Source organism: Ahaetulla prasina, chromosome 10, assembly GCF_028640845.1.
Source record: "Ahaetulla prasina isolate Xishuangbanna chromosome 10, ASM2864084v1, whole genome shotgun sequence".
Lineage (NCBI taxonomy): Eukaryota > Metazoa > Chordata > Lepidosauria > Squamata > Colubridae > Ahaetulla > Ahaetulla prasina.
Window position 1 is genome coordinate 28,060,405 of NC_080548.1, and position 26,232 is coordinate 28,086,636.

The 26,232-nt window shown below is 43.9% G+C and overlaps 1 protein-coding gene across 1 annotated transcript in view; it reads left to right on the forward strand.

Moving 5' to 3' along the window:
* PHLDB3 (pleckstrin homology like domain family B member 3) overlaps positions 1-26,232 on the forward strand; it is a 49,843-nt gene that overhangs the window by 13,868 nt on the left and 9,743 nt on the right. The window contains exons 2-11 of the mRNA XM_058195007.1: positions 4,825-5,102; positions 6,062-6,193; positions 6,585-6,722; positions 13,899-14,027; positions 15,849-16,004; positions 17,385-17,495; positions 19,264-19,347; positions 20,775-20,873; positions 24,131-24,224; positions 25,005-25,173. Coding sequence (XP_058050990.1) covers positions 4,872-5,102; positions 6,062-6,193; positions 6,585-6,722; positions 13,899-14,027; positions 15,849-16,004; positions 17,385-17,495; positions 19,264-19,347; positions 20,775-20,873; positions 24,131-24,224; positions 25,005-25,173 — 1,343 coding nt within the window. The 5' untranslated portion in view covers positions 4,825-4,871. The remainder of the gene's footprint in view (positions 1-4,824; positions 5,103-6,061; positions 6,194-6,584; positions 6,723-13,898; positions 14,028-15,848; positions 16,005-17,384; positions 17,496-19,263; positions 19,348-20,774; positions 20,874-24,130; positions 24,225-25,004; positions 25,174-26,232) is intronic.

Here is a 26,232-nt window from a genome sequence, read left to right on the forward strand (position 1 = left end):
TCTGCCAACCTAACAGTTCGAAAGCACATAAAAAATGCAAGTAGAAAAATAGGGACCACCTTTGGTGGGAAGGTAACAGTGTTCCATGCGCCTTTGGCGTTGAGTCATGCTGGCCACATGACCATGGAGACATCTTTGGACAGCGCTGGCTCTTCGGCTTTGAAACGGAGATGAGCACCACCCCCTAGAGTCGGGAATGACTAGCACGTATGTTTGAGGGGAACCTATGGATTTCTATCTACCTCACATGACTGAATAACATCATAAGGCAGGGGTCCCTAACCCCTGAGCTGCAGCCATTACTAGGCCGGGCTGCAGATATGGTGGGTGAGTGCATTCACACACTGGGGGCATCCCACAGTCTGTTTTTGGGCCCAGGAGGCTGCAGGGAGGCAATCTAATTTATAATTAGAAAATTTATTAATTTCCCAATTATTATTAATTAATAAATTTATTAATTAATAATTAATTAGGAAATTAATCTAATTTATAATTAGGAAATCTAATTTTTTTTGCTACCGGTTCTGTGGGCATGGGTTGGTGGGTGTGGCTTGGTGGGCGGGGTCATGTGACTGGGTGGGCGTGGCTATGTAACCATGACACCCAGGTGGGTGGGTGGAGCTTCGCTCCATCATTGCTACCAGATCGCCGAACTACCAGCCATGATTGCTACCGGATCGCGCGATCCAGTCCCATTCGGGAGCATTTAACCCCTGCCTGCTAGGCCAAAAATTGGAGGTGGGGGGGGCGTGCATGCATGCACGGGGGTGGGGAGAGTGTGGGGGTGTCGCGTGCACATGTGTGTGTGTGTGAGGTCGTCCACGCATTGCATTATGGGTGCCAGCACGTGTGTGCTTTCGGCACACGACGAGGGCCTCTGGTGGCTCAGACTGCTAAGACAGTCTGTTATTAACAGCAGCTGCTTGCAATTACTGCAGGTTCAAGTCCCACCAGGCCCAAGGTTGACTCAACCTTCCATCCTTTATAAGGTAGGTAAAATGAGGACCCAGATTGTTGGGGGCAATAAGTTGACTTTGTATATAATATACAAATGGATGAAGACTATTGCCTTACACAATGTAAGCCGCCCTGAGTCTTCGGAGAAGGGCGGGATATAAATGCAAATAATAAATAAAAAAATAATAAAAAAGGTTAGCTATTGCTGTCCTAAGAGATATGGTCCCATCAGGTGGAAATAAATGTGATCAGATTGTTCAAAGCTAGAGGAGCAATTTTGGCAGATGCCTCATGGTTTTAAGAAAGGTCTTCTCTTACCTTTGTAGCTGCCGGCTCCAGCTTGCATCCTTCAGCTGGAGGGATTAGCTTGGCATTTGTATTAATCTAATTAATGGCTCTGGTTTTTTTTTTTCTCCTTATGAGATGCTTTTGTGTTCAAAGGGCGTTTCTTGCTCCCGAGACCAGATATTCTGAGAATGTCAGAACCAGTTTGTTGCCTGTTTATTTACGTAAGAATTTTTTAAAAAAGTGTCCACAGAGAGGGAGTGGGACAGATTAACACAACAGCCAGCATGTAGACCTTAACATATAAAACCCCTGAAGGTTTGGGGCCGACTGGATAATAACTAGCTTTCAACAGATCAAAACCTTCTTTCCGTTCAATCGTTTCCAATTTTTTTTCACGTTTTTTTTTTTCTTTTCTGTTTTGCGAATTGGAATATTTGAACTCCACCTCAGGGACCTCAGCAGAAATAGCTGCAGGGCGGATAACAGTTTAATGATATAAAAATATTTTTTTAAAGAATAATAATAATACAAAGAGCGAAAGGAATAAAAGAATAACATGCGTGATTCAACTTGTAGGACATACAAACACACAAACACACGCAAGCCTGCAGATACACACCATTGCCTAGAATGTTGTAATTAGCACAATGTTGGCATAGCTGATTGGGAATTCTATCTAGGTGGGAACATTTACAAGCAGACCTTAATTTACAAAGTTCGTTTAGTGACTGTTCAAAGCTACAACAGCACTGAAAAAAGTGACTTACTGTATGACCGTTTTTCACACTTACGACCATTGCAGCATTCCCATGGTCACGTGATCAAAATTGGGACACTTGGCAACTGACTCATATTTATGATGGTTGCAATGTCTCGGGGGTCATGTGATTCCCCTTTTGCAAACTTCTAACACGCAGAGTCCATGGGGAAGCCAGATTCATTTAACAACGGTGTGTTGTGTCTTGCCCGCTCTCACCGCAGCCGGGGTCTTCTTATCCGCTTCCGAACGCTGAGAAATGTCCTAGTATGCCTCCCGGCCCCAGCCCTGGCTCCATGCCCAGACAGGCTGAGGAAGAAGAAGTGCCTCCAGCCCCCAGCCCTGGCTCCATGCCCAGGCAAACGGAGCAACTAGACCCCTCCCCCTCCTCCACAGCATGTGAGCCTGAGGGAGGTCAATTGCCAACAGCTGCCGACTGGAGTGACCCTCGCGTCAGAAGACTTGATAGGCGGAGGCAACAGAAGGAAGGGAGGGGCAGGCCTGGATAAGTGCTGAGTCATGGAGCCACACCCCATGGCCTATATAAAGGACCTGCTTTCTGGCATTCTCTGAGTCAGGCAAAGTCTAAACATATCTTGCTGAAGTCACTTTCTGGTCTCCTGCCTGCCCTGAGGATTTTGCTAGGACTTTGGCAGCTCTGCAGAGGCACGCCTGATTCGGATTTCCCTGACCCGGCCGTCAGCGGAGGAGTGGGACACGACACGGTGCTACTAACTTAACAACTGCACTGACTCACTTCACAACTGTGGCAAGAAAGGTCGTAAAACGGGACGAAACTCCCTTAACAGCTCTCTTGCTTAGCAACGGAAATCTTGGACTCAATTTTGGTCCTAAGTCAAGGTCTATCTATATTATTGGCTGGTAGCTGATTTGTGGACTTACTCAAAGGATTGGATTAGACCAGGGGTCAACAACCTGCGGCTTTTTCATTCCTTTGCTGCGGCTCCCTGTTGCTGGTCGGCTCCACAATTGATAGGGCTTTCGGTTAGGACAGATAGAGGAAAAAGGACGTCGCGCTAGGATGAGACTCTATGGTGGGGGGACCGGCTTGCAGTCGGTAGAGGAAAAAGGATTCCACGCTAGGAGGAGTCTATGATGGGGGAACCGGACTTCCGGTCGGCTCCAGAATTGAATGGGGGCTTCCGGTTAGGACTTTCGTGGCTCTTTGAGAGTTTAAGGTTGCCAACCCCTGGGCTAGACCATAGTGGGAAATTTATGGTATTCCAGTTATTGCTGAAGTATAATTTCCAAGAGCCCAGCTGGCCCGGCCTACAATATGGGAATTGTAGTCAGCCAACATGCCAGCCGCTTGTTCTTAGCCTGAAGGCCATTTCTTTTGCAAGAAAGTTTGTCAAGGAGACGCCATCATTAAATAACGAAAGGCTAGAATTAAAAGAATTCCAGCAACGCCATCTTTTCCTACCTATGACCGAGATATCTACAGCATACAGAGAGTCTTCAATTTATAACCCTACATTCAGTGAACGTTTGAGGTTACGGTGGCGCTGACAAAAGTGACTTATGACTGTTTTTCACACTGATGACCATTTCAGCATTCCCACAGTCCACGTGACCAAAATTCAGATGATTGGCAACTGCCTCTTATTTATGACCGTTGCAGTATCCTGGTGTGTGTGTGTGTGTGTGTGTGATGTGATCACTTTTTGGGAACTTCTGACCAGCAAAGTCAACGAGGAACCCAGTAACCAAATTACTGACTTAACAAATGCATCGATTCACTGTAGCCAGAAAGATCGTAAAACAGGGCAAAATTCACTTAACTGTCTCACTTAGCAGCAGAAATTTCGGGCTCAGTTGTGGTCGTAAGTCGAGGACTACCTATACAGTAGGGCGGAGCCTTCTTCGGTTTTCTTTTCTTTTCTTTTTTTTACTGCCATTTGATCAAATTCTTCTCGTATTTATGACGGAACTGCCTCTTATGCTTCATAAAAGAAAGACACAGACTTCAGAGGATAATTAGAACTGCAGAAAAAATAATTGCTACCAACCTGCCTTCCATTGAGGACCTATATACTGCACGAATCAAGAAGAGGGCCATGAAAATATTTACAGACCCCTCGCATCCAGGACATAAACTGTTTCAACTCCTACCCTCAAAACGACGCTATAGAGCACTGCACATCAGAACAATTAGACACAAGAACAGTTTTTTCCCGAAGGCCATCACTCTGCTAAACAAATAATTCCTTCAACACTGTCAAACTATTTACTAAATCTGCACTACTATTAATCTTCTCATCGTTCCCATCACCCATCTCTTTCCACTTATGACTGTATGACTGTAACTTTGTTGCTGGCAATCTTTATGACTTATATTGATATATTGACCATCATTTGTGTTGTAAATGTTGTACCTTGATGAAGGTATCCTTTCTTTTATGTACACTGAGAGCATCTGCACCAAGACAAATTCCTTGTGTGTCCAATCACACTTGGCCAATAAAAAATTCTATTCTATTCTATTCTGTTCTGTTTTCTATTCCTATTCCTATTCCAATTCCATTCCTATTCCAATTCTTTTATGTACACTGAGAGCATATGCACCAAGACAAATTCCTTGTGTGTCCAATCACACTTGGCCAATAAAAAATTCTATTCTATTCTATTCTATTCTATTCTATTCTATTCTATTCTATTCTATTCTATTCTATTCTATTCTATTCTATTCTATTCTATTCCTTTTATGTACACTGAGAGCATCTGCACCAAGACAAATTCCTTGTGTGTCCAATCACACTTGGCAAATAAAAAAAAAATTCTATTCTATTCTATAACTGCAGGGCCCAGCAAGGACCATGCGCTGTTGAGCCGTCAACCCCAAAAAGCGATGGGACTGTTCAACCAAGGAGAGCTGTATCCTTATCCAGCAGCCTTGGAAAAGGGACAACTTCTGGATGAGCAGAAATGCAGCCGGTCGCCGGATTGCGAGGGTTCCCCTGCTCAGAGCGGTGCCGAAGGGGATTCGGTTTCTTTGGAAAACGACTCTCCGTCAGGCAGCCATTTCGGCGGCTGTGCGGAAGAGGATGAAGCCAGTAGCACAGAGAGCGCTCAAAATGGGGTGAGTATTGGCACCCAGTGCTAAGAAGCTTTACGCGTTTGTGGTCCGGAATTCTTCTTTTTGTTAATGCCCAACTCATAAAATTTATCAGATTTCAACTTCTATCCTCAAAACGACGTTATAGAGCAGTGATGGCTAAACTTTTTGCCACCGCGTGCCAGGAGGTGGGGAGGGCGGGTGTGTGTGTGTGTCACGCAATGGCAAAAAGGTAGCCATCGCTGCTCTATAACGTCGTTTTGAGGATAGAAGTTGAAATCTGATCAATGCTTTAAAATGCTTTTAAAAGCCTGTGATGATCAGGCAACTCAGCCGGGATCGCCAGAGGGAAAAAAAGCTTTTAAAGGGTTCTGACGATCCCAGCTAAGTTGCCTGATCGCCAGAACCTTTTAAAAACATTTTTTCTACAACCTCTTCGGCCGAAGAGCTTGTAGAAAACATGCTTTTAAAGGGGTCTGAGTTGCCTGATCGCCAGAACCTTTTAAAAGCTTTTTTTTTTACAACCTCTTCAGCCGAAAAAATGCTTTTAAAACTAAAAAAAAAAAAACAACCTCTAATGATCGCGTGGCTCAGCTGGGGAGTGGGGGGGGCAGGGATTTTTGCTATCGGTTCTCCGAACCACCTGCTGCCATCGCTACCGGATCAAGCGATCCGGTTCGAACCGGGAGTATTTCACCCCTGATCCAAATTATGTTTATACTTTTACCTGTTATCTTATACATGATTGGCAAAATAAATAAATAAATGAAATAAAATAAAATATCGTTTTTAAAAAGCTGACCCTCAGAGTTCAACTCTGAACAAGAATATAAAGGTCAGTCACCCTGAATCATCATTTAAAAAATGTAAACTGCGATAAGCTGTGTCCATACTGCTAAAAGGGTTTTCTAATTTAGGAAGCCTTATTACCATTGCAACGTTAGGCCTTGCAACTTCTGAGTCTGCCTCCTTCTCTCCCCCAGCATGAGGGTCTTCATAGTGGAAGCGCTGGTGGTGATCCTAAAGACGAGCAGCGTGCGGCTCTGAGCAAAATCTCGGCTCTTGAAAACCGGCTCAAGGAGCTGCATCATCGGAAGAAAGAGCTGAATATAGAGGTACACCTTAGCTTATTCGGTTCCCTCCCTGCACCATGAGGTTGTTGATTGGACAACAATCAACACCTGTAAAACCAGTATTGAGTGGTCCACACCCAAGCCATTGAGGAAGAAGAGAGGCGACATAGAAGGAGGACGAAGAGAAGGACTTGTTTCCTCCCTTGGACAGGAAATCTCCATCATCCAACGCCGAAGGTGCTTCACCTCAGTGGAAGGAGCCATTTTCTGGGCCGGAAATGTGGACGTTTGCCTGCTCGGATTCTCCCAGTTCTTCTCTCTGCACTTCCCCGTAGCTGTGTTGACGTTGCGTCAGTCAGTCAGCACACACATCGGGGCACGTCAAGATGTTTTGGCAACGCTCCCCTGACCTGTCTCCTCCTCTTCTTGGCAGATGGACCTGGAAGGTGCCTTGTTAGAAGGCGAGCTGCAGGAAGAGAGGCAGGAGCTACGGCGGGAGGAAGAACGGCTGGTGGAACTGAAGGAACGTCTCGTCGAGACAGAGCTCAGGTGTCGTGAAGAACGCGAGAAGGTGAGCGACTGCTCTTCAGCAGTTTTCTTACGATTTCCCGCCCACCCACCCCCGAAAAAAAATTTCTCTAATTGTAGCTTCAGTTCTGGACTGGATCAGGACATCTGAAGTCGATCATAGCTTGTCCCTCTTCCAATTCCTTAAGCAGAGGTCAGTTGAGCGGATGGTTGGATCTTGCTTCAAAATGAGTTGCAGGACAGGATGGTTGCCCCAAAAAAGGCCTGAAGAGGAGCCAAAATGCCCACAGCTTAATCCTCTAGCGCAGGGATCTCCAACCTTGGCAACTTTAAGACTTTAAGCAAAGCTGGCTGAGGAACTCTGGAAGTTGAAGTCCACAAGTCTTAAAGTTGCCAAGGTTGGAGACCCCTGCTCTAGCGCCATCCCTGAGTTTAAAACAGTTGCCTCCCTTCCTTTAACTTACAACTGGCTTGCAAGTACTGTAATTATTCCTTTATGCTGGGTTTCAGTAGTAGGTCCCTCATTACTCTCCAGCTACCGGTGGCTGAAATAACAAGTAGTAGTCTCATAGCTTCTATCCCGCCTTCCCTCTGGGGCTCAGGATGTGTAAATTAAAAACAAAGAGGCTGCTTTGAAAAATTAGCAAAGTTATTTCTACTGAATTCCCATGCTGGCTGTGGAGAATGGGCCTCCGCTTCTCTGGGGGGACTTCAAACTGCTGGAAGCGAAGGACTTATGTTTTGTGATGTCTGTATCTCTTTCGAAGGTCATTGTCCAGCTGGACTGACCGTTAACCTTTTATGCTCTAACAACCCCGTTGATCTCTTCTCCCTTATTTTTCTTCCCTTCTTGAATTTTATCCTTTGGCTGCCTTAATTTCCTCTTATCAGAAGGGCTGTTGATATTTTGGCCTCTGTCTTCATAACTTCCCGGACATATGGCTCGTCAAAACTTTGCTGGAAAATGTCCAGTCTGAACTACCACTCCTCTGGAATGGCAGGAGGAGCCCTGCATGGGCAGGAAGTGAATTGGAAGGCCTTCAAGATCTTTTCAGACCTTACGATTTTATAATTTAATGATCTCATAAAAATCAGGGGACTGGAGGCTAAAACATATGAAGAACGGTTGCAGAAACTCGGTATGTCTAGTTTAATGAAAAGAAGGACTAGGGGAGACAGGATAGCAGTCTTCCAATATCTCAGGGGCTGCCACAAAGAAGAGGGAGTCAAACTATTCTCCAAAGCACCTGAGGGTAGAACAAGAAGCAATGGGTGGAAACTAATCAAGGAGAGAAGCAACTTAGAACTAAGGAGAAATTTCCTGACAGTTAGAACAATTAATCAGTGGAACAACTTGCCTCCAGAAGTTGTGAATTTATTTATTTATTTTATTTTATTTTATTAGATTTTTATACCGCCCTTCTCCTGAAAGACTCAGCATGCTCCAACACTGGAAATTTTTAAGAAAATGTTGGATAACCACTTGCCTGAAATGGTGTAGGGTTTCCTGCCTGGTCAGGGGGTTGGACTAGAAGACCTCCAAGGTCCCTTCCAACTCTGTTGTTGTTGTTGTTGTTGTTGTCGTCATCATCATCATCATTGTTTTGGTTGCATGCCTTGCTAGTGTGCTTTTCATCACAGCTCTATAGCAGCAGGGATAGTATATAGCAGGGGTATCAAACTTGATTTCATTGAGGACCGCATCAGGGTTGTGTTTGACCTTTGGGGCGTGGCAGGGGGTGTGGCCAGCTTGATGTCATTCATGTCGGTGGGGGGGGGGCGAGGCACCTGTGATGGCCTGAGCGCTCTGCCAGTGAAAATGGGCTCCCAAGCTCCGTTTTCTGCTGGGACGTCCTCCTGCAACCCTTTGCCAGTGAAAATGGAGGTCAGGAGGGCCACACGTGGTCCATTTTCACGGGCAGAGGCACCACGGGCTGGTCTTTCACTGTTTCCAGGATGGCCCCACAGGCCAGATCTAAGCACCCCATGGGTCAGATCTGGCCCGCAGGCCTTGAGTTTGACACCCCTGGCATATAGGCTTACATACCACCCCATAGTGCTTTACAGCAGTGGTCCCCAACCTTTCCAGCTTTATGGGACCAGGGGTGGGAGGAGAGGGGATGGTTCTGTGTGAGTGGCAGGCATGCAGCCGCCGCTCCCACAAATGGAGCTCACCACTCACACAAGTACAGCTGTGCACACATGCTTACCTGCTGCTTGTGCATCCTGTTTCCAAATGGGTCACAGCCTACTACTGGGCCACGATCCGGGGTTTGAGACCCCTGCTCTACAACACTCTCTGGATGATATACAATGCAAGCATTATTTACATATTGCCCCTAACAATCTGAGTCCTCATTTTACCGACCTCGGAAGGATGGAAGGCTGAGTCAACCTTGATCCCCGTCAGGAATCAAACTCCAGGCTGTGGGCAGAGTTTGCCTGCAGTACTCTAATATTCTAACCACTGCACCACTTTATACATTATAGTGTTGAATCCCACTAGAGAGACCCGACCAGAACTCAACTCCCTAGGAAGGCTAAGATGACTTTTGTTGAGGGAGGCTACAATAACAACCATGCTAGACTGATTGTGCTCTATCTCAGGGGTCTCCAACCTTGGCAACTTTAAGACTTGGGGACTTCAACTCCCAGAGTTCCTCAGCCAGCTTTGTTCTATTTCCTCTTCTTATATTAGGGAGGTGTCCATCAGAGTCTCTTCCGCATATTTCTGTTTGTTTTGAACTTAATGTATGTCTTTCCCTTTGTTGTTTTGGTACATAGCTCACATATCTCCCGTCAAGGTCATCGGTCTTACTCTCTACAATAGTGTCCATCGCAATCTAAGCTTTAAAGAGCAAATATAAAAACACAGCTGAGGATTCTGGCTTCTTAAGGCCTCCCAACTCATCCGTCCAGTTATTCCTCCATCTCTGTCTTTTTATGTTTCTTTTCTGTCATTTTGCATGTTATGAATATGCAAACTAGCTTGGCGAAGTGTGGAGAGTTGGATATAATGAGAGGGCACGAATGCCATGAAGTTCGTTAGAAATTTTAATGTCTTTCTCCGGCAAAGAACAGGTGCGATGGAATGTGCACCTGGAGAAGGAGTGTGTGTGTGTGTGTGTGTGTGTGAATGTCAACAATAGCACTGTGGCTTCTCATGGAGTAGCCAGTTACATTCCAGAGAGGGTTCAAAGACAAGAGACTGCATGGTCTTGAACTTTATGGGAGTGGGAAGAAAAGAATCAAGGTACTCACACTCCAAAATCTCCCAGGGTATATCTATTAGGTTAGAGGGCTATAACTTTACTCTGGCAAGAATCTGTCTATTAGGTGTAAGCAGATCAGGAACTGCACTTGAACTGCACTCTTTGTGTTGTCTTTGGGCTTAGGCCTGACAACACGACAGGAATAGGAAAACAGAGTCTTATCAAGTCCAGCACCACCTAGTGACCAAACTATGGAATGATACTATCCATACAAGGAGGCAACCTTGTGGGATCAATTCTATTCTGCTGCTTTCTTCTACTACTACGTATTTAACAATTGTTGGTATTACTTTCTATGGCATGCTGGGGTCATCCCTGATCTCATCAGTCATGGAAAACTGATTTGCTCTATGGTCATCTCCAAAGGGGAAGAAAGAAAGAAAGAAAGAAAGAAAGAAAGAAAGAAAGAAAGAAAGAAAGAAAGAAAGAAAGAAAGAAAGAGAGAAAGAAAAGAGAGAGAGAGAGAAAGAGGAAGGAAGGAAGGAAGGAAGGAAGGAAGGAAGGAAGGAAGGAAGGTGCTCCAACACTGGAAATTTTTAAGAAAATGTTGGATAACCATCTGACTGAGATGGTATAGGGTTTCCTGCCTGGGCAGGGGGTTGGACTAGAAGGCCTCCAAGGTCCCTTCCAACTCTGATGTTATGTTATGTTAAGGAAGGAAGGAAGGAAGGAAGGAAGGAAGGAAGGAAGGAAGGAAGGAAGGAAGGAATATATTAGGGGATATAAAAAAACACTTGCCTGCCCTCCTGAAAATCTACGCTTATTAAAACAAACGATTTGTTCATTTTATTCAATTCATATTGTTTAGTTTAAATAATGTTAAACTAAACAGACCATTTTGGGATGAGGAACTCATTCTCCTCCAGATGTCGCTCAGTTACAATTCTCAGATTCCCCCCATCCTGGGATAAATAGTCCGGCTAATGAAATGTCAGCTTTCCCCATTTCTAGCAATCTTTTATTCTGCAAGCAGCCAATGTGAAAAGAGCAACAGATATACAGGACAAAATTCCCATTTTTCTGACTCGGCTTGAATTGTTCATGCTTTCTCCCAGAATCCTTTACTGATCAGTGCTTTCCGACTTCTGCCTGCTGAACCTGCTGTTCAGACTTGAGGGAGATGGACGTACATTGATGGCGGTTCTTTTTGACAAATTCCACGGAAATAGAAAACAGGGATTTATTTTAAGCTAGCCTCTCCTTTTCTAATTGGTAGATTTCAGGGAGAGCAATATTTAAGACTGGAGTGCCTCTGTCTATACTCCATACAGTAGTGTTTCTCAACCTTGATCACTTGAAGACAGGTGGACTTCAACTCCCAGAATTCCACAGACGGCCTGTTGGCTGTGGAATTCTGGGAGTTGAAGTCCACCCGTCTTCAAGTGGTCAAGGTTGAGAAACAATGCAATAGAGAGAGTCTTCTCTATGGTGGCACCAGGGGTAAAATGCTCCCGGTAGCGATGGCGGCAGGTGGTTCGGACAATCGGTAGCAAAAATCCCTGCCCCCCCCAATCCCAGCTGAGCAGAGGGTTTTTTTTAACTTTTAAAAGCATTTTTTCTTCAGCCGAAAAAATGCTTTTAAAAGTTTTTTTTAAAAAAGCCTCTGATGATCGCGCGGCTCAGCTGGGATCATCAGAGCCTTTTAAAAGCATTTTTTCTACAACCTCTTTGGCTGAAGAGGTTGTTAAAAAATGCTTTTAAAAGGCTCTGGCGATCCCAGCTGAGTTGCCTGATCGTCAGAGGCTTTTCTTTTCTTTTAAAAGTATTTTTTTTTGCCTTTAAAAGAAAAAAAAAGCCTCTGACAATCAGGCAACTCAGCTGTGATCGTCAGAGGAGCCTTTTAAAAGCATTTTCTCTACAACCGCTTCGAAGAGGTTGTCGAAAAAATGCTTTTAAAAGTAAAAAAAAAAAAAGTTGCCCACGTCCACCCAGTCACATTAACCCTCCCAACCAAGCTATGTCCACAGAACCAGTAGTAACAAATTTTACATTTCACCCCTGCTCAACTCCCCCTCTTCCTTCCAGAAGGTTGCAGACTTGGCTGGTTTCCCAGTTGCCACACCTGCCCTTTGGTTGAGCAGTTGTGTTAGGAGTTCGTTGCGGTGCCTCATTGCTTTTTAAATTTTATTTTTGTGTCTGGAGATTGTTATTGTACACTGCCCAAATGTATATGTTTAATCTGGTTGGCTGTGTGCATTTTCTAAATGAACGGCTGAATAATACATGCATAAAACTGCCCGGCCCTTGCTGTCATGGGACTCTACAGATAGTCCTCGACTTACGACCACAATTGCACCCAACATTTCTGTTGCTAAGCAAGACGGCGGTTAAGTGAGTTTTGCCCCATTGTGCACCCTTTCTTGCCACAGTTGCTAAGTGAATCACTGCAGTTGTTAAATTTAGCCACACGGTTGTTAAGCTTCCCCATTGACTTTGTTTCTCAGAAGGTCTCTGTGGCTCAGACTGCTAAGACAGTCTGTTATTAACAGCAGCTGCTTGCAATTACTGCAGGTTCAAGCCCCACCAGGCCCAAGGTTGACTCAGCCTTCCATCCTTTATAAGGTAGGTAAAATGAGGACCCAGATTGTTGGGGGGGCAATAAGTTGACTTTGTATATAATATACAAATGGATGAAGGCTATTGCTTGACATAGTGTAAGCCGCCCTGAGTCTTCGGAGAAGGGCGGGATATAAATGCAAATTAAAAAAAAAAGGTCACAAAAAGAGGATCATATGACCCCGGGACACTGCAACCGTCGTAAATGTGAGTCAATTGCCAAGGGTCCTAATTTTGTTCACGTGACCATGGGGATGCTGGAACTGTTGTTAAGCGAGAAAAACCATGATAAGTTAGTTTTGTCAGTACCGTTGTAACTTTAAGCAGTCACTAAACAAATTGTTGTAAGTCAAGGACTATTCAGTTCATGGAAGTTTCGATTCGTGCAGTGTTCAATTCATGCAGTTTCCTGCTGCAATTCATGAAGTTTTGGTGCTTGTTTCTGACTTTTTTGCTAGTTTCTGGCCAAAATGGGGCCTCTATGGCTCAGACTGCTAATGCAGTCTGTTATTAACAGCAGCTGCCTGCAATTACTGCAAGTTCAAGTCCCACCAGGCCCAAGGTTGACTCAGCCTTCCATCCTTTATAAGGTAGGTAAAATGAGGACCCAGATTGTTGGGGGCAATAAGTTGACTATGTATATAATATACAAATGGATGAAGACTATTGCTTAACATAGTGTAAGCCACCCTGAGTCTTCGGAGAAGGGCGGGATATAAATGCAAATATATATATATATATATATATATATATATATATATATATATATATATATATATATATATATATATATATATATATATATATATATATATATATATATATCTCCATTCAAATAAATTTGTTCTCTTAAACCAGGGGACTCCAACCTTGGCAACTTTAAGCCTGGAGGACTTCAACTCCCAGAATTCCCAGCCAGCTTTGCTGGCTGGGGATTCTGGGAGTTTAAGTCCACCAGGCTTAAAGTTGTCAAGGTTGGAGACCCCTGGTTTAAACTACTACAGTGTTCGCTTAATGACTGCCATGAAAAAGGCCAGAAATTGACTTATGATCGTATTGTCTTACGACACGATTTCCAGTTCCAATTATGGTTGTTAGCCGAAGATTCCCCGCACTCCATGAACCTAGTAATCCATGCCTCCTATTCCAGCTTGCTCATTTACCTGCTGGAATTCCTGATTGCCTCTAGCAAGTAGGGGAGTTGTTGTTCAATGCAACTCCGAGGTTACCCCATCGGGTGAGAAGAAGGCCTCCCAGGCAGTCTTATCAGAGCTCCGATCATCTCTGGGTGAGGAAGGTGTATCTATTCTTACTAGCAGGAGTGGCTGGATAGATTTACATTGCCCATGGACAGGTAGTGACGCTACCCTGCCCTCCTTCTCTTTCGGCAGGAGAAGGCACGTCTACAACGAGAACGTCAGAGAGTAGAAGAGCTCCAGAGGCAACATGCCGAGTCTCAGATCCATCTGAACAACCAGCCGGAATCGATGAGGGAACGAATGCAGAAGCAACTACAGGAGGTCAGTGTACGTCAGTTCAATTCAACCTTCAGCAGGAGATAGTCCGTGTCCATAAATCACACGGGAATGATCTCTTGACAGAATAGGTGTTTAGCGCTTGTCTTCTTCTGGGCCGTTGCTTTGACTTCCTAGTCTCGTCTCTGATCTTGGAAATTTCACGGTGAGTTCGAACGGGCCTGACCTGCCTTAGCTTGTTGAGATCGGTCAAAATTGGCAACGCGATCCTACCTAGGTTGAGTGATGTGCTGAGTTTTGGAATATAAAGAGGTCTGTTTCTGGTGGGAGCACTTCAGTCGTGGTCGTGTGTCCCATCATCTGAGGGAAGATTGCACTTGGATTTTGGATTTTGCAGAGTTTTGAATCAGATGCGCCAGTGGCGAAATCCCAATTTTGTTTACTACCGGTTCTGTGGGCGTGGCTTGCTGGGCCTGGTGTGGCTTGGTGGGCATGGCAGGGGAAGGATATTGCAAAATCTCCATTCCCACCCCACTCCGGGGCCAGCCAGAGGTGATATTTGCCGGTTCTCCGAACTGCTCAAAATTTCCGCTACCGGTTCACCAGAACATGTCAGAACCTGCTGGATTTCACCCCTGAGATGCACCCATTTTTTTAAAATTTATTGGAAGGTGCTCTTTGAGAAGATAAAATCCAGGGATGGTAGCTGCTCTTCTACTTATGACTATAACCTTCTTGCTTGTATCTTATGACTATAACTTTCTTGCTTGTATCTTTATATTGTTCTATTCAGTTTCCCTGTATGATTCTAACTGCTTATTTAGTATCCTATGACTATCACTAAATGTTGTATCTTATGATTCTTCCCCCCTCCATGTTTTATTTGTTTTATTTATATAACATTCAATTTCCATCAAACAGTGTGTGATCTGGATACAGTAATTTTTAAAAAATCATAATCCAGATATTTGTTGCAGTATTTATCACCATAATATTAATAATATAATAACAATAATACTTAGCATCATTTTTTAACAACTTTCACATTTCTTCTTTTTATATCTCCTCCTTTCTAACTTCTGTTTCTCTTGTCTAGCCATTGATAGAATATATCCCATATCAAAATACTCAAATTTCTTCTTTATCCTTAATAGCGAGCATTAATCTATCCATTTCTGCACATTCTAATATTTTCTTAATTACATTCCCCTCAGACAGAATCTCATCATTTTCCCATTGTTGTGCAAATACAATCCTAGTTGCAGTTAAGAGATGCAAGACCCAAGTGTTGTATCTTATGATTCTTGATGAATGTATTTTTTATGTACACTAAGAGCTTATGTACCAAAGACAAAATCAGGGGTGAAATCCAGCAGGTTCTGACAGGTTCTGGAGAACCGGTAGCGGAAATTTTGAGCAGTTCGGAGAACCAGTAGTGGAAATTTTGAGTAGTTTGGAAAACTGGTAGCGGAAATTTTGAGCAGTTTTGAGAACTGGTAGTGGAAATTTTGAGTAGTTCAGAGAACCGGCAAATACCAGCTCTGGCTGGCCCCAGAATGGGGTAGGAATGGAGATTTTGCAATATCCTTCCCCTAGGAGTGGGGATCTTGCAGTATCATTCCCTTGGAGTGGGGTGGGAATGGAGATTTTGCAGTATCCTTTTCCTGGAGTGGGGTGGGAATGGACATTTTGCAGTATCTTTCCCCTGCCATACCCACCAAGCCATGCCCACCAAGACACACCACGCCCACCAAGCCACGCCCACAGAACCGGTAGTAAAAAAAAATTGGATTTCACCACTGAACAAATTCCTCACGTATCCCAATCACACCTGGCTAATAAAGAATTCTATTAATTCTTTCCTAGACATCTGAGATGCTAGAAGGAGCCCTGAGATGTTATGAAGATCTGGAATTCCAACAACTAGAACGCGAAAGCCACCTAGAAGAGGAAAAAGAAGCCATTTGTCGCGCCCTGACTGAAGAAATCACCCAGTTGCAGAACAGCATTAACCAAAGGAAGGTAAGAAGCGGTCATCTTAATCCTTTTGATTCAATTTCTCCCCTCAGTTTTCAGTTCGCGATTGTCCCAGTAAGTCCTCCTCAAGCTGGTTTCTTCCAGTTATGTTGAACTTCATTACCAATGATGCTGAGCCAGCACTGTCAAAGGAAATGCCGTTTAGTATTTATGGAAACTGACCAAATATTTTTGGAAGAAACCGAGTAAATAAGGCCATCTTTTACAAAATGATCAGAAGGGCAGAAATTTGGATGTTATTGGATCCAAACTGGGTCGATAGCCAGCCATCAACACCCCAATCAACATCTAAAAAGCCACACACAACAAGCACAATACCACATACAGAACAGCTCAAAGTACACACTTCAGAGAGAAGTTCTCAGGAGATGGACTCCAGCACAAGACCAAAATTGAGAAGTTCTAGCTAGAGAGAAGTTCTCAGGAGATGGGCTCCAGCACAAGACCAAAATTGAGAAGTTCTAGCTAGACAGAAGTTCCCTGAAGATGGGCTTCAGCACAAGTCCAAGAGAGAGAAGTTCTAGCTAGACAGAAGTTCCCTGAAGATGGGCTTCAGCACAAGTCCAAGAGAGAGAAGTTCTAGCTAGACAGAAGTTCCCTGAAGATGGGCTTCAGCACAAGTCCAAGAGAGAGAAGTTCTAGCTAGACAGAAGTTCCCTGAAGATGGGCTCCAGTACCAGCCTGAAAGCTCGGAAGAGAAAACCTCTGGTCCCCATGATCGACCCAGATTGGATCCTGAAACATTATCCTGGAACACGTATGTATATTCGAGTTAATTCGTGATAGATGTTATTGATAAAGGAACATCCCAGCTTGTGCACCAAAATAATAGGAAATAATTCTGGAAACCTTTTATTTTGACTTCAAACTTAGATCTGGTTGAACTGTAACTTGGTCATTTGAGAAATCTGACTTTAAAACTAAGCAGCATGTACATAATTAGGGCGTTCAAGTCTTAAATTCTTGCCTGTTTGCTTTTGAAGACATTCTGGAATTTTGTCATATTCAAAATGAAAGACAATTGAAAACAATGGGTTTACTTTTATCTTATAAGAATCTTAAGCGGCTGGCGAAATTGCTTTCGCCTTGAGATCCTTTGGTTTTGTAGCCGTACTGTACGGTGTTTTTTTTTTAGACAATACGCACTCTTAACCACAAAATCCCTGTAAAAAAGTAGATGAATCACCCGCAAAATATTTTGCAATGGGTTGGCGATTCCACAGTTGTATTTCTTTTTTTCTTTCTTTCTTTCTCTCTCTTAACAGCACCTGTCGCTTTTGAACAGGCGCTGTCTGTAGGGAGAATTACTATCTCTCTTGAAATCCTAGATTTTTTCGTTCACCGAGTTTCTCTCCACCCATGCAGAAGACAGTGGAGAAGCTGGAAAGCCAAGCCCTTCTAACACAAGAACAAATGGTGGGTGTGTGCCAGAGATTTGCACAAGAGGAGGGAGAGGCTGTCAGCCATCTCAATGCGGTAAGGAATCCCTTGTCCTCTGCCAAGAAGCTTTTGGGTATCCTGATTTCCACACTCAGGTTTTTTTTGGTTTTTTTTTGCCTACCCACTTTCCCACGCTTTTAAAATGTGCAGGCGGTAGTTCTAAATCCCTCAACCAAGTACCGTCTTCTCTTTCTAATCTGCGGTGAGATTGCAAGGGTGACATTTTGCTGGGTTCCTGGATGTGGTTTGTTTGGGGGAGAAACGTCCCTCTTGAACTGAAGGCTTGTTGGACGATCGAATTAGAATTCGCGATCAGGCAGTGACTTTAGAAGCTGCCAGCTCAGTTTTCCTGACTTTGAGCAGGACGAAAGTTTTAGAAGAACGTTTTAAAAAAACCATTGGTACCAACCTGCCTTCCATTGAGGGCCTGTATTCTGTACGAGTCAAAAAGTGGGCTGTGAAAATATCTACACACCCCTCGCATCCTGGACATAAACTGTTTCAACTCCTACCCTCAAAACCCTCTTGATTATCTATCTATCTATCTATCTATCTATCTATCTATCTATCTATCTATCTATCTATCTATCTATCATCTATCTATCTATCTATCTATCTATCTATCTATCTATCTATCTATCTATCTATCTATCTATCTATCATCTATCTATCTATTCTTCCAAATGTTGGCTGACCTAGGCATGGGTTTAAGAGCTGATGGAATGGACCATTCTTGGTTCTTCCCAGCTGGGTATCTGAAATATAGGTAGTCCCTCGACTTACAGCCATTCATTTAGCCACTATTCGAAGTTACAGTCGCGCTGGGAAAAGGGAACTACAACTACAGATGGTCCTTGACTTTGTTGAGTGTAGGAGAATTTGAGTTTTGGGATGAGATTTTATCCTTCATAGTCTAAGTTGGCTCAGTGGTTTAAAATGTCAGCTGGAAAGGTTCGAGACCCCCCCCTCCACACTACGGGTGAGCTCCCATTCCTTGCTCTAGCTCCTGCCCACCCAGCTGTTCGAAAGCATGTAAATGCAAGTAGATAAATAAGTACCACTGAGGTGGGAAAATAACAGCCTTCCGTGCTCCTTGGCTATATGACCATGGAAATGACAATGCTGGCTCCCTATGTTAAGAAACGGAGATGAGCACTGCCCCCTAGAGTCAGACACAGTTATTATCATTATCTCTTTTATTCATTAAACATGAAACTCAGTCAACTAAATATTTAAAAATGTACTTGGCAACCTGAAGATGTGTAGACTTCAACCTGAAGACGTGTGGACTTCAACTCCCAGAATTTCCCAGTCAGCTGGGAGCTCGGAGTTGGAAGTCCGGACATTTGTTGAAGTCCACACATCTTCAGGTTGAAATCTACATATCTTCAAGTTTATTTATTTATTTTGTCACAACAATATATGTAAGTATCATACAAAAAGATTATATGGCATATAAACACACATATGAGTAAATATTAGGAGGTATAAGCATATATGTATATAGGAAGAAGGAAAGAAAAACAATAGGACAGGAACGGTAGGCACGTTTGTGCGCTTATGCACGCCCCTTATGGTCCTCTTAGGAATAGGGTGAGGTCAATAGTAGAAAGTTTTTGGTTAAAGATTTTGGGATTATGAGAATTATGAGATTGCCAGAAACACTGCTTTAAGTCCGGACATCAGCAGGCAGCACAGTGCAGCTGATAGAGCAGGCTGAGAGGTGCTTCAGCAGAAACTTCTCCAAACGTTGTGAAATAGCTTCCCGATCTCAAAGAATGACTTGCGGCTTGTCTGCATTTAGGAGAAAAGTCGCCTCATGGATATGAGCCAGGAGTATTCAGCGAACGGGGAGGACCTGTCAGAAAATAAGGAGGGTGTGACCCAGGTAAGCCTCTCTAGGACTTCTCTCCCTCTTCTTTAACAGATTAACAGAGTTGGAAGGGACCTTATAGGTCGTCTAGTCCAACCTCCCTGTTCAAGCAGGAGACCCTACATCATTTCTTGAGGGCATCCAAGGCTGCGTTGCACATTCAGAAGGACATTGTGGACTCTGCACATTAGGGCATTTCCGGATGAAGACGGCTCCCCTGTTCCCCTTTTCCATGGCTTTAATGAATCAAAGCAGATAGAAATTTTAACAGGCACAACTTTTCTGGGGGGGGGGGGCTTTGAAACACAGCGGTCGGAGAAACTCAGTCAAGTGACTTCACCACATATTAGTTTTATTTTATTTTTTTATTTATTTTTTCCGCAATATGAGGAATCCATATTCGCCTCCCTTAACTGAGTGTGCAAATGTTTATGTTTATGTTTATTTAAATTTTTATACCGCCCTTCTCCCGAAGGACTCAGGGCGGTGTACAGCCAAGATTAAAACAATTAAATATACAAAATTAAGATAGCAATTAAAATACATATTCAATAAATGGCCAAATTAAAACCGTCAAATTGACCGATACTAAAATACCCCAATAAAATTATTAAAAAGTCAAAAATTTTAAAATTTAAAAATCAAGCCAGTCCCGCTTGGGTAAACAAATAAGTTTTCAATTCACGGCGAAAGGTCCGAAGGTTAGGTAGTTGGCGCAAACCGGGGGGAAGTTCGTTTCAGAGGGTAGGTGCTCCAACAGAGAAGGCCCTTCCCCTGGGGGCCGTCAGCCGGCATTGCTTGGTGGACGGCACCCTGAGGAGTCCCTCTCTGTGCGAGCGCACGAGTCGGTGGGAGGCATGTGGTAACAGCAGGCGGTCCCGTAAGTACCCGGGCCCTAAGCCATGGAGCGCTTTAAAGGTGGTAACCAGCACCTTGAAGCGCACCCGAAAGACCACAGGTAGCCAGTGCAAACTGCGCAGGAGTGGTGTTACCCGGGAGCAACGTGAAGCTCCCTCAATCACCCGCGCAGCTGCATTCTGGAGTCTGACTGGAGTCTCCGAGTGCACTTCAGGGGTAGCCCCATGTAGAGAGCATTGCAATAATCCAGACGAGAAGTGACGAGAGCATGAGTGACCGTGCATAAGGCATCCCGGTCAAGAAAGGGGCGCAACTGGCGAACCAGGCGAACCTGGTAGAAGGCTCTCCTGGAGACGGCCGCCAGTCTTCAGTCTTTTACGTCCCTTCTGGTGTTCGTTTGGTTCTAGTCCAGAGAATGGGGATTACGGGGACCTCTGGATGTTCCAGGGTTGAACTTCAGCAACATCTGAAGGGCTTTCTTTCGATTTGGCATTTCATATTTGGAAAAGCAGGCCCTTTCCCTTCTACCCCCACCCTCCTTCCAGCAGTGATGCTCACATCGATAACTGTCTGTATCCCTGCAGCTGACTTTTACGCAAAAAACGGATCGGAAGGTCATTGTCTTGGGTTCCGACCAGTCGGACTCGTCCTCCTGTGTCTTCTCTGTCTGCAGTTCTGTCAAGGTATGTTTATTTATTTATTTATTATTTAGATTTTTATACCGCCCTTCTCCCGAAGGACTCAGGGCGGTGTACAGCCAAATTAAAACAATACAGTGTACAAATTAAAACAACAATTAAAATACATATTTTATAAATGGCTGAAAATTAAAACCGTCGAATTAGACCCATAATAAAATACCCCAGTTAAAATTATTAAAATTCAGAAATTAAAAAATTTAAAAATCAAGCCAGTCCCGTTTGGATAAACAAATACGTTTTCAATCCACGGCGAAAGGTCCGAAGGTCAGGTAATTGACGCAAACCAGGGGGAAGTTCGTTCCAGAGGGTAGGTGCTCCAACAGAGAAGGCCCTTCCCCTGGGGGCCGCCAGCCGACATTGCTTGGCGGACGGCACCCTGAGAAAAGATGTTCTATCTCTTTGGCCTGGGTTAATTTTCAATGCCGTCTTTTTTACAGATTGACAGAGTTGGAAGGGACCTTGCAGGTCATCCTGTCCAGGGGTCTCCAACCATGGCAACTTTAAGACTTGTGGACTTCAACTCCCAGAATTCCTCAGCCAGTTGAAGTCCACAAGTCTTAAAGTTGCCAAGGTTGGAGACCCCTGATCTAGTCCAACCCCCCCTGCCCAAGCAGGAGACCCTATATCTGCCTCTACCTAGGATCAAACTCACAACCTCCTGATTGTGAGGCAAGAGCTCCACCTCTAGGCCACCGCAGAAGTTCTTTTTACATGCGCTAAAGTTTTTTTTTAGAAACAGAAGATTTGTATTGTCTTTTTTGTCTCATTGTAACTTGAGAGAAGATATTTGTCTGTTTGTTGCAGATTTCTATGTTGGTTTTCAATACAGATCTTTTTCCCTCTCAAAAGAGCCTCCATAAGCTCCGGTACAGCTAGTCCTCAACTTACAACTACAATTGAGCCCCAAATTTATGTTGTTACGCGAGACAGTGGTTTAGCGAGTTTTGACCCATTTTACGACCTTTCTTGCCACGTTTTTTAAGTGAATCACTGCAGTTGTTAAGTTGGTAACCTGGTTGTTAAGTGAATCTGGCTTCTCTATTGAGTTTGCTTGCCATAAGGTCGCAAAAGTTGATCACGTGACCCCAGGACACTGCAACCGTCATAAATATGAGTCCATTGCCAAATGTTTGAATTCTGATCACGTGACCATGAGGATGCTGCAACGGTCAAAAGTGTGAAAAATGGCCAAAAGTCAGTTTTTTTCAGTGCCATTGTAACTTTAAACAGTCACTAAGTGAATTGTTGTTAGCCGAGGACTACCTGTGTTACAAAAGTTTTGGTTAAAGAATTAATATCAAAAGTAGCAATGTCAGTCTTTTTGGTCCACGTGGTAATGGGACCAATCATTCTATACCCCACACAAGGAAGTACAGTAAACATACAATAACAGTATTCCTTTCTTTTACTTTTTAACAATCTTGATCTTTGTTCAAAAGTAAAAGAATATAAGGTTGGCCTATTTGACCAAGGTTAAAATTGATTTGTTGTTATCTCTGGTGGTAACTTTTAATGGATTTTTGCTATTCAGGAAATAAAAAAGATTAAATAAAAGGAAACATATATATATATATATATATATATGTGTGTTTTCTGAGGTTTTCACGGGTGTTTGTATATAGGTCTTTGGTTGTTCGGGTTTTCTCCCGTGTAAAATTGGAAGTGTCTTGGCGACGTTTCGACAAAGTCTCATTTGTCATCTTCAGGCTTCAGCTTCGTGCTTCTGGGAGCAATGTGTGATCGCAGCTGTTTCTTCCTTTTAACTGCTAGTGGGGGTTTGAACTGATTGGGTGGGAGCTTGGCTGTGCTCTGATTGGATGGGGGTTTTTCTGTGCTCTGATTGGATGGGGGTGTGTCCTGTGTTGGTGGGGGCTTGGTTGTGCTCAGTCTAGTCTGTGCTGCAGGGGGATTTGAGCTGGTGAGCTGCATAGCTGTTGTTTGGCTTTGTGGTCATAATATATATATATTATGGCAATATTTGGACAATTATTAGGCATTCGGAAAAGGTTGAATTGACCCCAGATTACCAACATTTGCTGGGAATATTTCAGAAGAGAATATTTACAATAACTAATAATAAAATATAAAGAAGAATTTTGTATTTTGAGGTTTCCAGTCCAGCTGCTGACTTCTGTTACCAAAAACAATGGAAACGATCCTCATGCTGATTTGGGTTACCATTAAAAATAATTTTTAAGGGATATGAATGTTCTTCAATGACCTTTCTGCCTCTGTCCTCCCCAAATCTTTTAAAAAAATTACTGCAAAACAGCTGAAAAAAGTAACATATAAACTTAGCACAACGATCTTAAAAATGATTAATGCTTCGTGACCAAAGACCCTAAACAGGAAGAATAAGATTAACAAAGAAATCCCCAAAAGTTTTAGCATGACTAAAGACTAAAGTTGCTTTGTTTTACTATGCATAAGGAAAAAGGAGTCTTAAAGGGACAGAGTAATAATTTCTATAGAATAGTGTTTTTTAACCTTGGGAACTTTAAGATATATGCAGGGATGGGATTCAGTTGGTTTGGACCATATCAGGCAAACCAGATGTTACTTTTAATCTGGTTCGCCAAACCGGTTGCTCCAAGGACTGGCTGATTCTGCCTACCCCGCCCTGCCCCGGATGCCGTTTTCACCCTCCTGGAGGCTCCAGGAAAGCCTCTGGAGCCTGGAGTGGGTGAAAAACGGGCCTACTGGAAGTACCGGAAGTCCAGAAACGGGCCCATTTCTGGGCTCTGGAGGGCCTCCAGTGTCTGGAGGAGGCTGTTTTTGCTCTCCTGGAGGCTCGAGAAAAGCCTCCGGAGCCTGGGGAGGGTGAAAACGCTCCCCCACCGTGGTGCAGGAGGCCAAGTAGGCCACACCCCCATGGCCACACCCACCCAGCAACCAGGCAGCGAATTGGTTGCTGAAATTTTTCAGTCCCACCCCTGGATCTATGGACTTCAACTCCCAGAATTCCCCAGCCAACAACCCCAACATAGCATTGCAGATGTTCCTAATTAGCCATCCAGGGTGAAGTAGATGGGTGATCCAAGCTAGCATTTTGAAGCAGATCCGGATTCTGTTTGCGTGCGATGCATCCAGGATTCAACTCATCGGTGAGTTCAGGAACAGATCAAGATTAAAGAACCACAAAGTATGCAGAACCAACTTGCATCCTGGGAAGACCTGGCTACTCATCCAAAGCACTGCTGAAGGAGCCTCCCTTTATATTCTTCGCTTTCCCTTCTCAGGGTTCGATTGGACTGCAGCGGACCGCCAGTCTACCTCGCAGGAGCAGGGATCGCCTCCCGGCCCGCTCTCCCCAACGTCCCATTTCAATGCATGGTACGGGTTCAGCGGGTGGGCTGGGGTGGGTGGGCCATGTGGGAACCACGTGTACCAGTGAAACACCCTCTCTTTGGTACCCACTGACCACCGCAATGAAAAAGAAGACATTTTCATATAAAGAAAAATGATGGAAAACTCACATGGTCGCCAAGTTTCTCAAGATCTCCGAGTTTTTACACGTGGACTTGTTCAATTGTTCAATTTGGTTTTTTGTTTTTTTTTTGGTCTGGAATTGCAAGGAGGAAGGACGGAGGGAAAGGGGGAGAGGTAGAGGGGGGAGAGAGAGAGAGGGAAAGAAAAAGAAAGGAAGAGAGAAAAAAGAAAGAAAAAAGAAAAAGAAAAGGAAGGAAGGAAGGGAAGGAAGAAAAGAAGGAAGGAAAGAAAGAAAGGAAAGAGAGAGAGAGAGAAAGAAAGAAAGAAAGAAAGAAAGAAAGAAAGAAAGAAAGAAAGAAAGAAAGAAAGAAAGAAGAAAGAAAGACTAGGAACAAAAGGATGCATGATGCTATTGGTTCCATACAAACATCAGTGTTAAGCGAGGTGCCATAAAATTCTTTGTGGTATTAAATATTCTTCCTTCACTGATTGTCAACACTGAATGGGAATTTTGGCAGGCCAAGGTGTTTGACTACTCAAATACAGTCCTGGCAAGGTCAGTAGGACAGTCATGCAACCCTAAGCTTAAAGTAAGTAGCAACTGGACCAAAAGGAAGTTGATTTTAAGATGTCTTCTGAGGGTGCTGATGCTATCCTGACTTTGCCTCTATTTGTGTCTTCCAGGTGCTTTGGATCCCAGTCTTCTGGTGGCTCAAATCTCCAGCGGAAGCAACGGTCATTATCTGGGAAGTCCAAAGCTCCAATTCTCACGTTACAACAAACCCCTTTACCAGCTGCTGGCTGGCCAGGCAGCTACCAGGCAGGTGGGAGGAACTTCTCAAGGAGCTTACAGGTCAGCATATGATCCCATTCTCATCCCATTGATGTCTTCCTTATTTAATTTCAGCCTGCTTCACCAAAGATTGGGTTAACTTTGTTCTTTGCAGTCATCGCCAGTCAAACTAAATTGGCCTTCCCCCAAACGTCATTCTAGCCACAGCTTCCAAGGAATCCGTCTTCCTTGGAAGGAATCCGTGTTGCTATGTAGGATGAGATAAGTCCAGGGCGTAAGACTGATAAGAACTAGCGCAGCCCTATTGAAAAAAGAAGCATCGCCTTTCCTCTCATCCCACTCCTCAAATGCTATTTAGTCACTTTGACTTTAACTAGCTTGCTCTAGTTCTAGTCTAGGACTAGAGCAGGGGTGAAATCCAGCAGGTTCTGGAGAACCGGTAGCGGAAATTTTGAGTACTTCGGGGAACCAGCAAATATAACCTCTGGCTGGCCCCAGAGTGGGGTGGGAATGGAGATTTTGCAGTATCCTTCCCCCAGGAGTGGGGAGGGAATGGGGATTTTGCAGTATCCTTCCCCTGGAGTGGAGAGGGAATGCGGATTTATTTTATTTTATTTTATTTATTTAATTTTGTCATAACAATATACACAAGCATAACACAAAAGATTATATAATATATAAACATATATATGAGGAGAAACAAGGTAGTATAAGCATATATATATATATATATATATATATATAGGGGAAGAAACAATAGGACAGGAACGGTAGGCATGTTTGTGCTCTTATGCACGGATTTTGCAGTATCCTTTCCCTGCCACGCCCACCAAGCACACCACGCCCACCAAGCCACGCTCACAGAACCAGTAGTAAAAAAAATGTGGATTTCACCACTGGGCTAGAAGTGTTTGGCAGAGTCCAGATGATCAACTCTGAGGGATGTCAATGAAGAAGCTCCATCATCCAGGTAGAAATATCTGGAAGTTGAACCATGGCAGCTGGACTAATTTTCTTGTTGGTTTGAGATGTTTTGCTGCCCATCCAAGCAGCTGGTGCGGGAATCCTCCTAGAATTTTAGGATTTGGCACATCGCAGTGACTCTCTGTCCACTCAACT